General features: G+C 40.6%; 1 protein-coding gene across 2 annotated transcripts in view; it reads left to right on the top strand.

Annotated features, from left to right (window-relative positions):
• Positions 1-13,762, top strand: part of CHMP4B (charged multivesicular body protein 4B) — a 34,199-nt gene extending 20,437 nt beyond the window's left edge. Inside the window, exons 2-5 of one of the 2 annotated variants that reach the window (XM_074969775.1) lie at positions 5,213-5,390; positions 7,739-7,853; positions 8,267-8,393; positions 12,993-13,762. In XM_074969775.1, the coding sequence (XP_074825876.1) occupies positions 5,213-5,390; positions 7,739-7,853; positions 8,267-8,393; positions 12,993-13,060 (488 nt within the window). In that variant the 3' untranslated portion in view covers positions 13,061-13,762. Of the gene's footprint in view, positions 1-5,212; positions 5,391-7,738; positions 7,854-8,266; positions 8,394-12,800; positions 12,842-12,992 lie in introns of those variants that run through there. The other variant, XM_074969776.1, reaches the window with a different exon arrangement.
• The last annotated feature ends 1,056 nt before the right edge of the window (positions 13,763-14,818 follow it).

The raw sequence follows: 14,818 nt of genomic DNA, 5'->3' as shown, positions 1-14,818 counted from the left end.
TTGACTGGGTAAATATTACCCTGAATTGTCCAAGTGTTGAAAAGTGTGGTACATGTGTATATGAGTAAGACAGCACATATTTGCTCCTACATTCCTATTTGTGTTCCTTCCCACCTCAACATCATTGAAACATAGAAGTCTTTTCTACCATTTTCTCATAGCGTAATCCTGCAGCAGGCAAAATGGAAGGGACTATGGAAAACTTGAGTAGTGAGATTTTTAAATCAAGGTCATGACCACTACTAGGTATAAGGACATTCTTGCTGTTAGAAAAAATGTCAGGGGATAACATGGGAAAGTAGGGCTAATGCTGGGGCATGGACTGTCCCAGATCAGGACACTACAGATTGACCGGAGAACCAGGGTTGGAGAGAACTTAAGAGTCAACTAAAGCTTACCTGAGACATAGCACAGAGCTTTTCATATGCAGGAGCAGGAGCCTGACTTATTAAACCAGAGATTTACCACCAAACAAACAAAAAACCAAGGGAAATTACAAAACAAAAAAATCTCTAATGATTTAAGATTAGTAAGTGCAATTAGAGTGAAATACGTTGAACAGACACTCCTGTGGTGGGAAGGGTGGGCAAGAGAAGAAAATAAAAATAAATGGAATGGAAATAGAAAGATATGGTTACAAAATTCTGGTTAGTACCCTGACATCTAGTTCATCCACACGCACAATGAAAAACACATTCTCAATGTTTAGTGCCCACATAGCCTGAGTTCTGCCCTTGTAACAAAATACTCCCAGTAAGTACAAAGTCTAAACGAAGCTTATGTATTTATCTCATAGCTTTCATTAAGAACTGTACATAAACTATAATACCGTACTTCTGTTTATACAACAGCTGTAAGAAGTCTGGCCTTGCAGTCTACATATTCCACAAAATCAACAGTTCTGAACTTCCTACCTTTGTTTCTCGGATTTCTTATCGTGCTATCACCACTGAATACAAGCACATCCAAATAGCAGGCTTTTCCTTCTGAGCAAGATAATGTTATCCTTCCCAAAATTAAATTGTATTTAGTTTGTTTATTATCTCTAATATTTGTTTAATGTATTGCACATAATTTTATGATATGGCATAAAGCAGTCACCAATAGCATCCAGCATGATACTGCAGAAGAAATACTTTTATTACTTGAAAGCCCAGTCAAACTCCCATTCATACCAAAGGAAAGACTACTGCTATTGTCAATGGAATTTGGATTGGTCCTAAAATAGGGACATCTGTCAAGTGGGGGAGCAGGTCACAGAAATATTTGTTTAGCAGTGTGTGCATGAATTGTGCAAAGCTGGACTCAAAATGGGCAATGTGACCTCTGTTTGATTTTCATACCGGCTGTTTAGATTGTTTCAATGGATGTGATCAATGGTACTTTTGATTTGTGCTTGGCAGCTTTAATTGTAACTGTACCTAGTTTTCTGTTTTGTAATGTGTTGCAGAGTAGTGATGATATAACCCGAGGGTTACAAGACTAAAGGATTGTGTAGTGTGCAGCCACCCAGAAGCCTTGTCTTGATGGGTTAAAAAGGTGTGTTTTCAACTGAACACAATTGGATAACTCTCCTTTTACCCATCAAAACAGGACCCAACAGTACATATGAGGCCCCTGTAAATTTACAGTCAGCTTCTAGGAGATCAGCCCTGTCACCTGTGTTGCAGCCACTCCTTCATCTTATCGCTTGAAACTGTCAGTATTCTAGAAAAGATGACAAGGGAGTCTCTCTCTCTTCAGGAAGGCTATAATTTTGGGGTAGGGGAGGGGGAATCTCCCCCACAATTCAGTTCTAGCACTACAGCGAGGAAAGGCAAATTCTGAAATAGCATTTTTAGGGGATGGGTTTTAGAACTGGATTTTGGAAATTCTCTGTTTTTTCTTCACTTCTAATGAACATGTGTAACTGACAAGTTCGCTGTTACAAACTGGCCCTCAACCGGATATTGTGTGTGTGTGTATATATATGTCTGAGACTTCTCAATTATTCATTTCCTACACCTTTCCCCAGTAAACTTCTTTTGATCCGACTTTCACAGAGGCTAGAGACTTGAACAAAAAGGACATGCATGGAGTGAAATGCAACACAGGTCTGAATTCAAATGTTAAGCTGTATCTTGGAGCAAAGAACTGCAGTCATCGGGTTAGAGTCTGAGTAGATGTCCAAGTTGATTATATTTCTTAAGCAGATAAATGTTCTTATTAAGTTACCAAGTCTATTGTATATTGAAGAACTGGATTATTGATCTCTTTGGCAGAGGTAGCTGGAAATAACATTTAGGGTAATTAATTGTTTCATCCAAACAATGACTCTGTCAGAGAGGTTGTGTTGTATCTGTCAGCCGAAGCACAGGTTGGTTGGTTGGAAATAGCTAGAAAAGGACCTGGATGGAGGGAGATATAATGCTTGGTCATGGAGGGGCAAGAGGCACTTATTTCTAATGTAGATTTTTTTATAATGTATATTTAAGGGGATAGGTATAGTAGGAATATTCCTACGTGGTTGTGCCCAATATTTTACTGTGTGTGTTCCTTTTTTCTTCGTGTGATGATACCCAACCAATCTGACCTTTGGTAGGCCCTGTTCACACTACAGCCTGTAATCAAATTTGTAACTACTTACAGGCACTTTATATCCACACTACAGTTGGTCATAAGTTTTTTTTTTTTTTATTGTAATGATTTTCAACAAAAAAAGTCCTTTGCAAAACCAAAATTTTCTGTGGGGAAAAACTTTAGTTTTGCGCGCACACATGCATGCGCGTGCACACACAATTAGTTTTGAGCAGGGAATCAAAATGATGGTTTCCCAGTTGCCTGCTTGGAAGGTCTCTCTTGACAAAAGCTTTACAGGTGGCTGCCATCACTGAACGCCTGACTCTCTGCCTCCCTGATGCTCAGCTTAGCTCCCCGGGTGCATGGGCACTCTGCCTGTCCTGCTGCTGGGCTGCAAGGCTCTTGTCAATGTCACTTTCTCAGAAAAATTAAAAATTCCATGTTGGTTCACCTGAAACAGAGCTTTCCTAAAATCCCTTTCTGGGAAAATGTCGCTTCTTTGCCATTTTTGTCTCAGTTTGGGATTACATTTTTTTTTTAAAGAACACGTAATTTTTAACAGGGAGGGATTTCCATTTTCCAGCCAGCTCTAATCCACGTACATCATGAATGATTGATCCAGAGCAGCTAGTTGAGTTTCACTTTTGCCAGTGATCTAATCGGGTGGTGGCATCTTCCTGTAACTGGTTGTGCGCACATGTGCGCATGCACTGGGAGTGAGGAGTGGAGTGCTTAGTGTTAACTGAAAACCCTGATCTGGTTTGTGTATCCAGTTTGACTGGTTCTCCTTCCTCCCAGCTCTCTGTACAACAGTACATTCCAGACTACTCAGACCCATGTGTTGGTGTCACTCTGTGGATTTCGTGCAAAGGTATTGTGGGATAGCTCATCTGCCCTTACTTTCATTGACAGCACTTAGTGATTTCTGTTCATGTTTGTGTAGATCTAGAAACAAACACAGCAGGAAAGCTGCTGTGCAGGCTCAAACTGGACAGGGTTACAGATAAGGAGACAGCACCTCTATTGGTTACAAAAATCATGTTTAGAAGGTTCTGTGCGGGTGGGTCCTTACACCAGGGGAGATGTCAAGAGTGTTTATACAAGATGAGCTTTCCTTGACCGCCGCTCTTATTCAAACAGGAGCGGGACCAGGACATGACGTACAGTAGAACCTCAGTTACGAACACCTCGGGAATGGAGGTTGTTCGTAACTCTGAAATGTTTGTAACTTTGAACAAAATGTTATGGTTGTTCTTTCAAAAGTTTACAACTGAACATGGACTTAATACAGCTTTGAAACTTTACTATGCAGAGAAAAATGCTGCCTTCCCTTTATTTTTTTTAGTAGTTTACATTTAACACAGTACTCTACTGTATTTGCCTTTTTTTTGTCTGCTACTACCTGATTGCGTGCTTCCCATTTCAAATGAGGGGTGTGGTTGACTGGTCAGTTCGTAACCCTGGTGTTTGTAACTCTGTATAGAGTACTTTCTCCCAGTCACTCCTGCCTACCTGCAGCTGCTGCCTGAGCCTGCGGCATAGTTAAAACCATGTTTGGCAGTTACTGTACCATGGACTGCTGTGTGTTCCATGGGAAAAGATGGAGGAAGATGTTACTTTTAAAGCTTATGTTTTGAGACATGGTATTTGCTATAAAACACAGTACTCTGTAGCACAGAGGTGCGCAAACTATGGCCCACGGGCCACATCCAGCCTGCGGGACCGTCCTGCCCAGCCCCTGAGCTCCCGGTCGGGGAGGCTAGCCCTTGGCCCCTCCCCCGCTGTCTCCCTCCCCCGCAGCCTGAGCACACCGCGCTGCCAGCGCTCTGTCCCACCGCTCTTGCCGGGCAGCGCGGCGGCATGGCTGGCTCTGGCATGGTAAGGGGGTGGGGAGTGGGGGGTCCCAGGGCGGCAGTCAGGGGACAGGGAGCAGGGGGTGGTTGGATGGGTCAGGGGTTCTGCAGGGGGACAGTCAGGGAGCAGGGGGGGTTGGATGGGTCGGGGGTTCTGTGGGGGGCAGTCGGGGGACAGGGAATGGGGGGGTTGGATAGGCGTGGGAGTCCCAGGAGGCTTGTCGGGGGTGTGGATAGGGGTTGGGGCAGTCAGGGGACAGGGAGAAGGGGGGTTGGATAGGGTGTGGGGTCCCGGGGGGCAGTTAGGGGTGGGAGTCCCAGGAGGGGGCGGTCAGGGACAAGGAGCGGGGGTTGGATGAGTCAGGGACTCCGAGGGGGGCAGTTGGGGGGTGGGAAGTGGGAGGGGGTAGATGGGGGCAGTGGCCAGGCTGTTTGGGGAGGCACGTTCTTCCCTACCCGGACCGCCATATAGTTTTGCAACACCGATATGGCCCTTGGGCCAAAAAGTTTGCTTACCCCTGCTGTAGCATCATCCATGCTGAGCATCTAGACTACCAGTGTTGTAATTGCTGGTTTATAGTCTGTATTTGACATGAAGTGGACATCAGAGGCTTGGCCACTATGACATTTGTTTAGGTAGGAACAACAGTAAGAAATTTTAATTAAACTAGAAAGACGAGCAGATGAGCAATAGAATGAATTAAACATTGTTCTGTGTTGTGAATGGAATTTTGTACACATTTGAATGGCTATTTTGGACACAAATAACATACATCCTGTTTTGGTTTTGTTTCGTCTAGCTGCTCTTCAAGCCCTAAAACGCAAGAAGAGGTACGAGAAGCAGCTTTCACAGATAGATGGCACGTTATCAACAATTGAATTCCAGAGGGAAGCCCTTGAAAATGCCAACACCAATACTGAAGTGCTCAAGAATATGGGCTTGGCTGCTAAAGCTATGAAAGCTGCTCATGACAACATGTAAGAAATTTCATATTGTATCCTTGAATGAATGTCCACTCTATCAAAATCAAACCAGAAATTATAGAAAGAGAATAATGAACCGGGTCCAGCGCAATCTGCTAAAATGCTCTGCATCATCTTGGCGTGAAATAACTGATTTTTGCAGAGGTTACAGACAAAGTAGTAAAGTATTTTTAAAAAGTTTAAAATATAATACTGGATGCATTCGCTTATTGATTGAGCTACAAAAGACTGGGATTTTTCAACCCAGAAACATTTTGTGGGGTATGAGGCCATTAATAGCGCGCACACAATTTTTGTCTAGCTAAAGGATAGTGTCAATAATAGTCTGAAGTGGTTTCAGCGATGTACCGGTCACAGATCCATCTAATACCTGAACACTTTTTAAAAGGGGTGTGTAGTCTGTTCCTTTTTTCCTCTACTCAGTATAATTTGTAGACAAAAATGACTTTGAGATGGATTTATGGTTGAGAGTACATATTAGTAACTAAGGGTAAATTACATTACAGATGTTGTAATTAACACAAAGCCAATATTAGGAAACCCAGGAAACTCTCAACTAAGGTTAAATTTAAAAGAAATCCAAACCTGTTCAGATATAGGAATGTAGATAGTCTTTACTCAGCCATATAGTGACCTCATGTTATTAGGGCATTTTATTGTTTGTGGTCCTAGATTAAATTAAACTGATTTTTAAAGATATGAGATTGTTGAAGAGTGCCTCAGATTTCTCTTCTCTCCTTTACCCCCTACAATCTCCTGCATGCATACCCTTCATTTCCCCCCTCTCTTGAGTAACTCTGGTGCAACAGGTAACTTTGTAAAAATTTTTGCTGTTTTTCAGAACAGAAAAGCTTTCAGTTAGAAAAGGCTGGTGCGTAAAATATTCTCCAGAGAAACGTATGAAGAATTGTACTCTTTCAAAATGACCTGCATCCCCCATTTTTTGCAATGACAATGAGGCCAGGTGCTGAGCTCAGTTAATATGCCCTCTTTTCAAATGCCACCACATTCCATTGCCCTCAATGGGAGTGAAGGTGAACTGACCTCAGGAAAGATGATAGCCCCCTATGCTGTCAGGAGGCGGAGAAGAACACCGAGGGATAGGTGATTAGATGCAATGGCTATTTTTGCTAAGAGCCATCTGTTGCTTCAGTTCCATTGAGAACAATGGGGAAAAGTGGCTATTTTGGAAGAGGGCAGTTCTTTGTGGAATTCTCTGAAGTGTATTGAGTTCCTGCCCCTGAATAAACTTGAATACGGAGAATGGGGGTGTGTGTGGAGAATGACAATTCTAAAAAACAAGAAAATCCTTTAAATGTAATCCATGCACAAGATTTCAGTGAGTTAAGTATATAGAAAGTTGTAAAAGTCTGCATTATTCCATTATGGTCGTTGGGGACATAAGTATGACAAAACAAGTGCCAGGTTTCTTAAAGAACCCATTTTTAATTTAATTAAAACTAATTAATGAATTTGTTTCTACATTTTTAGAAGTCATTCTATGCTCGGAGACTAAGGAGTAGAATTTTGGGGAGGACATCTTGTATTTTTCATACATAAGAGGTTGAATCCCAGTTTCAAGTGCAAAACTCAGCTTGCCCTTAACTGTGGACTTGACACTGCTGCTGATAATTTTTTGTCCTGTGAAGGCACTTTTTTTCTTCCAGCCTTGACTAAAGCAAATAGATCTGAGTTACACTAAGAATTAGAGTTCAAAACAAACTGATAATTGGCTCTTGATGGCTTAAAGGATTGGTAATAGGGTAACGGAGCCTTTCACCCCGACAAGTTAAAGCTGACCTAGATCTGTAGTAGTAACCAAAAGTAGTTGCTAGCCAATGGGCTGCTTGGCTACCTATGTGAAAGGATTTTGTGGGATCAGTCCATCTCGCCATGTGTTTATATCTTTTCTGAGGGCAAATGGAAGCTTTTGTCCTCCAGGGCTCTCAGTCCATCTTTCAGCACTAAATTTCTGCCAAAGAGAAAAATTTAAGAACAGCAAACCGGTGATTTCTAGAATCATTAGGGAGGTAATCTGCTGGGAATGAACACCTCCTCCTGCCCAATCCACACAGCAGAAATGGCATGTGCTTTAGAGGAAGCTTCATACCTTTCTGCAATGGGTAAAAATGCCAAGATGTTGGCAGGGAGTAGGGATGGGAGATTGCTCAGGGTGGAGCAGTTGAGGGAAAAAGAGCTGCAGTGGCTGGAGATGTGAGGTCATGCACAGCTGAAATGCCATCACAGTGTGGAATTAGCATTGCCACAGAATTAGCAAATGTAGTCAGTGGGCAGTGCAAACCAGGCTAATGAGCTAACATCATGTACTCTTCTCTTTACAGGGATATCGATAAAGTAGACGAATTGATGCAGGACATTGCAGAACAGCAGGAGCTGGCAGATGAAATTTCAACAGCTATTTCAAAGCCTGTAGGATTTGGGGAAGACTTTGATGAGGTAAAACAGCTCAAGAGTTACACTGTTTTAATTAAAACCCATCTCTTAGTGATCTGAGTTCTGCATGCATTCAGACAACAATGTAAGTTCTAGAATGTAAAATTTCTCCTAGCAAGTGGTCTCTTCCACCTCTGGAAAATTGGGCGCATGGCAGCTACAAAACTTGGATGGGACTTCAACCCCCCAACGTTTTGGAGGCTTTTGGATCAGATAATTCTGTGCCCAACAGAAAGTGAAGCCATAAATTCAGATCGGGGTTGAGACTCAGACCTGCCCTCACAGTTTGAGGGTCATGTGCTGGAGGGTCATTTAGGCCATCCCCTGTAATAATATACCTAGCTGAGTCTGTCTGTGTTTGTGTTACTTAATGGCAAGTGTGATCTGAATCCTTCTTTTTCCCTTTACAATACTAGGATGAACTGATGGCAGAATTGGAGGAACTAGAACAGGAAGAATTAGACAAAAACCTGCTGGAGATCAGTGGTCCCGAGACAGTACCACTACCAAACGTGCCCTCAATAGCAATACCATCAAAGCCAGGTAATTGTCTGCCTTTGCCAGAGTCAGCTTGGTTCATTAACATGTGCATTCATCAAATCAGCAGCTCTTAATAAGGATTTGAATTTTGAATTTTCTGGCTACAAGCAGCTTGTAGAGTTAATGTGGGATTCATGAATCACATGATGTGTTATTCTCAAGGAATCCATCTCCTTTCATTAGAGCTATGAAAATTAATAGCTGTAACAGGAGCAGTTAGCATGTATTCCTGCACTTCCAGTTTATCCTATGATATGTTAAACAAGGTTCAAGGCAGAATGGAGATGTAGGAGGAGGAAATGCAAGCTGGGAGTCTTGTACTAATGGCAGCTAATTTAATGAGAAGCAATCCTGACAAGACCAAACACAGAGGTAAAATCAAGGGAGACTTGAGTGAGAAATAGCCCTTGGAATTTAGTCTTCCAAGTTGGTCTCAGGGCTCTGATTGAACCATGTTTGCAGGTCCTTGAGTCTGCCTCTCATCCCTGTACTGGGAAGCTGTGGTTTTACATAGCTGGCCCCTCTGTTTTCATAGCACCTGGTCTTGGGGGAATACTGCTGACTCCTGATTACCCAAGGTGCATGGGGTCCCTACCTTAGGGGTGGCACTCAATCAGATGACACCAAACTGAGTCTTGTGCAAAACCTTGGAGCAAAAGCCTCTGGGGAGGCAAATTACAAGGACAAATCCTGGTTGGTGCAGGTGCATTACTAGTACATAGAGAAGCTCCACACTAACCTGATTCTGCTGTGGTGAGGTTCTTTGTTGGTTCTGCCATTGGGTCCAGCCTCCCACGGTTCTTGTCTATGAAGCGACCACTGTTGAATGGTGATGTGATGCATTTCTTGTTTATCAGGTGTTTTTTTTTTTTTTTTAAACCTGGGATTTGTGGCAAGCTGCATTTGGATGGCAATTAAGAGTCCATTAGAAGTACCAAAATAGCATTTTAAAATTTGTTTCATTTAACTAATAAAAACATCTTAATTATGCTGTATACATAAAAAAAAAGTTAATACTTTTTTTGCATTTAAAACTGACCTATTAAACAAAGGAAGTATTTACTGTAGTTAGTGAATTGATGGATTGTTTCTGGTCACCATGAGCCAGATTTTTCAAAGATATTTTAGTGCCTAGCAGTATTTCTGAAATTATCTAAGCAGGCTAAGTGGCTAACTCCCATTGAAATCAAATCCCTTTGAAAATCTGGCCGTGTCCTTCAAATTTTTAGAATTAAAAGATCTAAATCAGAAGTTAGGAATTGTAGGAAATGGATAACAGAAGCAAAGTGACACAAGGAGAAATCTATGGCCAGCATTGTTAAGGACAATAAGGAGTTTTAACAATAAGTTATAACAGGAAGAATCTTGACAATGGTATTGGTTTATTAGTAGATTGAAATAGTAGAATTAGCAATAATAATGCAGAAAAGGCAGAAGTGTTCAATAAATATTTCTCTTCTGTGTTTGGGTGAAAAAACATGATGTAGTCCCATCATGTAGTGATAACGCTCTTTCCATTCCACTAATATCTCTGGAGAATGTTAAACAGAAGCTATTAAAGTTAATACTTTTAAATCAACAGGTCCAGTTAACGTGCATCCACGTGTTTTAAAAGAGCTGGCTGAGGAGCTTGCTGGAGAGTTAATGTTGATTTTCAATTAGTCGCAGGGCACTGGAGAAGTTTCAGAAGACTAGAAGAAAACTAATGTGCTAATTTTAAAAAAGAGTAAACAGGATGACCCGGGTAATTCTAGGTCTGATATAGGTCCCAGGCAAGATAATGGAGTGGCTGATATGGGAATCAGTTAATAAAGAATTAAAGGAGGGTAATGTAATTAATGCCAATCAACATGGGTATATGGAAAATAGATCCTGTCAAACTAACTTGATAGCTTTTTAAATGAGATTATAAATTTAGTTGATAAAGTTGATTTCTGAAAGGCGTTTGGCTTGGTGCCACACCACATTTTGATTAAAAAAAACTAGAATGATATAAAATTAACATGTCGCATGTTAAATGGATTAAAAACTGGCTAACTGATAAGTCTCAACATGTAGTTGTAAATGGGGAATGTTCATCAAGTGGGTGTGTTTCTAGTGGAGTCCTGCAGGGATCAGTCCTTGGCCCTATACTATTTAACATTTTTTTTTATCAGTTACCTGGGAAAAAACAAAATCATCACTGATAAAGTTTGCAGATGATACTAAAATTGGGAGAGTGGTAAAAATTGAGGCAGACAGGTCACTAATACAGAGTGATCTGGATCACTTGGCTAACTGGGCGCAATCAAGCAATATGTGTTTTAATATAGTTAAATATAAATGTATACATCCCAAAACAAAGAGTGTAGGCCATACTTACAGAATGGGGAACTCTATCCTGGGAAGCAGTGACTCTGAAAAAGACTGGAGGGGATCATGGTGGATTATCAGATGAACATGAGCTCCCAATGGGAGACTGTGGCCAAAAGAGGTAATGTGATCTAGGGATGCATAAAGACGGGAATCTCAAATAGAAGTAGGTTATTTGACTTGTATATTTGGCACTGGTGCGACCACTGCTTGAACATTGTGTCTAGTTCTGCTTCCCACAATTCAGGAAAGATGTTGTTGTCTCAGAGAAGAGCCACAAGAATGATTAAAGGATTAGAAAACATTCCATATGGTGATAGACTCAAAGAACTCAACCTATTTAGTTTAACAGAGAGAAGGTTACGGGTAACTTGATGACAGTCTACAAGTACCTATATATAGAGAACAAATATTTAATAATGGGATCTTCAGTCTAGGAAAGAAAGTTATGATACGATCCAATGGCTGGAAGTTGAAGGTAGGACAAATTCAGGCTGGAAATAAGGCATAAATTTTTGACTGTGAGGATAATTAACCATTGGAACAATTTACCAAGGGTTGTGGTGGATTTTCCATCACTGATAATTTTTAAATCAAAATTTTTTTTCCCTAAAAAATCTGCTCTAGGAATTATTTTAGGGAAGCTCTCTGGCCTGTGTTATTCTGGAGGTCAGACTAGGTGATCACAATGGTTCCTTCTGGCTTTAGAATCTGTGAATCCTCTTCCCACGTGGTGGTGGTTCATAGATTGAAAGAGGAAAACAAGCTTTTCTTCTTTTTCAGCTCAGTTAGCTTCTCCACTTTGAATGAACTAGCCCAAATGAAAAAAATATTTTCTCTGCACCTTCTAGCTAACCTGAAACCAAAAGTAATTAAGGCAAAAGCTTTTCTGCACAACAAACTAAAAGTACTGACATCTGATAAATTTAAATACCAGCATTTGCTCCATTATCAAAACTGAAAATACAGATAGTTAATGCAATGTAAGACATTGTGCCATATTTATAAAGCTTCAGTTGATCTTAAAAGTTAATTTCTCCCAGTTCTGTATATAATAAAAAAAAGCATCCATAATTCATTAAAAACTTGAGTGCTGACTGATGTAGCATTTTTCATTTAAATTATTTTAATAGATCATAATAAATGTAAGGCTCAGCATATTTTGTCATAATTTCACATTTAATCTTTACAGGCTTATTTTAAAAAAATATTTAAATACAAAAATTCAATTTGATATTTTTAAAAATCAGTTTTTATTTATCCTGATTTCTACTCTTCCATGCCTGTTTAATTTGGGGGGCCCTGCCAAAGAAGAGAAACCTTAAAACAGACTTACCATCCCCGGACTCCTCCCCTTTCAAGGGTTGTACTTCAGGAATTTCCCATTTGTGCCAGCTTTGTTTTACAAATTGCGCGCGCGCACACACACACACACCCATACTGTAAGCTGTCTGGATTCATTACAGGGAGAGAATGGATATCTTTAAAATTAAAAATAATTCTCTATCTTGCTGCATTCGGAATTTCTTTGGGGAAGTGTAGTATTTGGAAATTTTTAAGGTGAGATTTAGTGTTCTACATCTTCAAAGCACTGTACAGTTTTTAACTACCCTTCCCAATATTTCTGTAAGGTAACTATTGCCTTCATTTTCAGAGAGGGAAACTGAGAGAGGTGAAAACAGCACAGGAAATCTGAGAGATCCTAGGCCAGGACTTGGTATTTCCTGGCTCCCAACTCATCTGTTCTTCCAGCTAGTGCTGCGCTCAAATCAGTCTAAGACCAATAGCCCCAAATCCATAGTGGTTGGTTTAAGCATGCTGAGCAACAAGAAACCAAAAGGTATTGGCATCCATTGCCAAATGGCTACTGCTTAGCTAAATAAACTCTACATGGCTCTAAAGGAGTTCCTAAAATAAACAGGTCTACATCTTCCCATGCTTTGAGATTTGGTGACTGTGACAAATACGGGCAATGCTTGTGTATCACTCTGATTAAAATGCACATTTTCATTCTTCTCACAAACCATTTTCTTTTCTCTTTTTGAAATATGGCCTCAGGAAGTTTAACCCTGGCTGGCTTTTAAAATGGCACATAAGTCTTGTAACTGAAAACCTCATGTGGCATATTTGCTCTTCTATGGGACCTAGTGCCTTGTGCAGTCCAGAGTCGCATGTCCAGGTGAAGCAGGACATTATGGGGTTACATCAAGGTATCCGCTCCTCACTCTTCACACTCTCTTTATGCTACAGCCAAGAAGAAAGAAGAGGAGGATGATGATGACATGAAAGAGTTGGAAGCTTGGGCTGGAAACATGTAACTACAGCAGCAACGGCTTGGAAAAACAAAACAGACTTTGGCCACCTGTTCTAGGTGCACGTGTAGTGTGATGGGGACAAAACATTCAGCAAAATGTCTTTTATCTCTTTAATCTTAACCCAAAGCAGTGGGCACTGCATCGCTGTACTCTGCATAGCATGGTCTGCGCAAAGAAAACAAAGGGGGTCGGGGAAATTTGCCTGCAGTTGATGTTGAATTTCTGTAAAATAAAATGTATTTGCAAAATCCAACGTTCAGCTTCTGGACTATGCTAATGCCACTGCTGGATCTTCATCTTCTAGAGTTTGGGGTGTATTGAATCTAAATGACCTGAAATGCAGCCTGTAATTTTAAGTCAGTTGAAAGTGTGTCTGGAAGTCTTGTAAGGCATTTAAAAAGGAAAAGTCATAAGCCACCATCGGCTTCTCATGTTTAGGTATAAGAATGCGTTAGGTTTTTAGTTCTTTGCACTCTATATTTATTTCCTTTGACTGTGTGATCACCTTCTATCACTGCACTGACCTAGTCACTGTTCCCATTTTTAATTAGTGAAACTGATTTGAAATTGATAAACACTACCTTGGAAGTAAGGGAGATTTACACTTAAAATCCAGCTGTACATTTTTTCTATGTAGCAGTGCAGTGTTCATTGCTATTTGTGGTAAATGATAACCCATTCAGATACATGCATACATCTATTTTAATTAAGAAACTATGGTTTGCACTGTATTAAATATCTTGATTAATTTTCATTCTCGGCTAGTGTCGTCAATTATCTAATTTTATTAGATTTAAAGACATTTAATTTACATTAAATTTGGTTTCTGCTCTTGCCTGATAGAGGAATAAACAGACTCTTTGGCATCAGTTTATCTTTGAGTCCATAATTGTAGCTATGGCAGAATTGTGACAGATACAGAGTCAGGTCATTTATCATACAGACTCCAATCTTAGCTGAGCAAAATGGTTGGGCATGTTCCTGTAACTCAGTTACTCTTGACTGTTTTAGTGTAATGATATGCTGGAACAACAGATTGAGACCCCAGTGAGAGGGCCCTAGGAGCTGCTGTATTCTAGGTAGAATCAACTGATTTAAAGGCTGAACATACAGTTTTGGCTTTATGTTTCTCTGCCTACCCTGCTGTAAATTATAATAAGAATTTGACATTCATGATTTGTTGCATATTCTGTGCTCGTAAGAAGATCTTGTATTTTACAGCACTAATATTTCTATTAGGATTTATGCTTTGACCACTAAATGCAGTGAGACTTCTTGCTGGAAATTTTGCACGCCTACCTGAAGGTAAGTCGTTACCTTAACATCAGTATTGTTACCTCCGTTACTGACACCCAAGTCCAGAAACGCTGAATGGAAAGAAGGCAGAGGCACAGGTGGCAGAACCGCTAACTAACTGCTCCCAAGGTTGTGGAGGGTGGAGCTGAGTCACTAATATGTGCCTGTCTGGACCGTCACCCTGTTTCTTCAGACAAGAAGAGAATGAAACTCCTGCAATAAAAAATGACTGCCAGAACTGGAACTGAACACCGTAACTCCTGTGTGGTGGTGGTTTTTCTGTTGGTCAGGCAGCCGGAACGATTCAGTGTTCTCTCTTGCAGCTCTGCACTTTTACCTTCACCTTAAGAAGTCTCCTCTGAAGACTTATTTTGGTCAATACTATGTGTCTATCTAGCACATGTGCGGTTTTTTTAATTACTTGTCAGGAGCCTTACTTCTGCTTTGTACTCCTGACTCTTCTTC

Source organism: Natator depressus, chromosome 13 (genome assembly GCF_965152275.1).
Source record: "Natator depressus isolate rNatDep1 chromosome 13, rNatDep2.hap1, whole genome shotgun sequence".
NCBI classification, from domain to species: Eukaryota; Metazoa; Chordata; order Testudines; family Cheloniidae; genus Natator; species Natator depressus.
The sequence above is the reverse complement of the archived record's forward strand: the minus strand, read 5'-3'. Positions and strand labels throughout refer to the sequence as shown.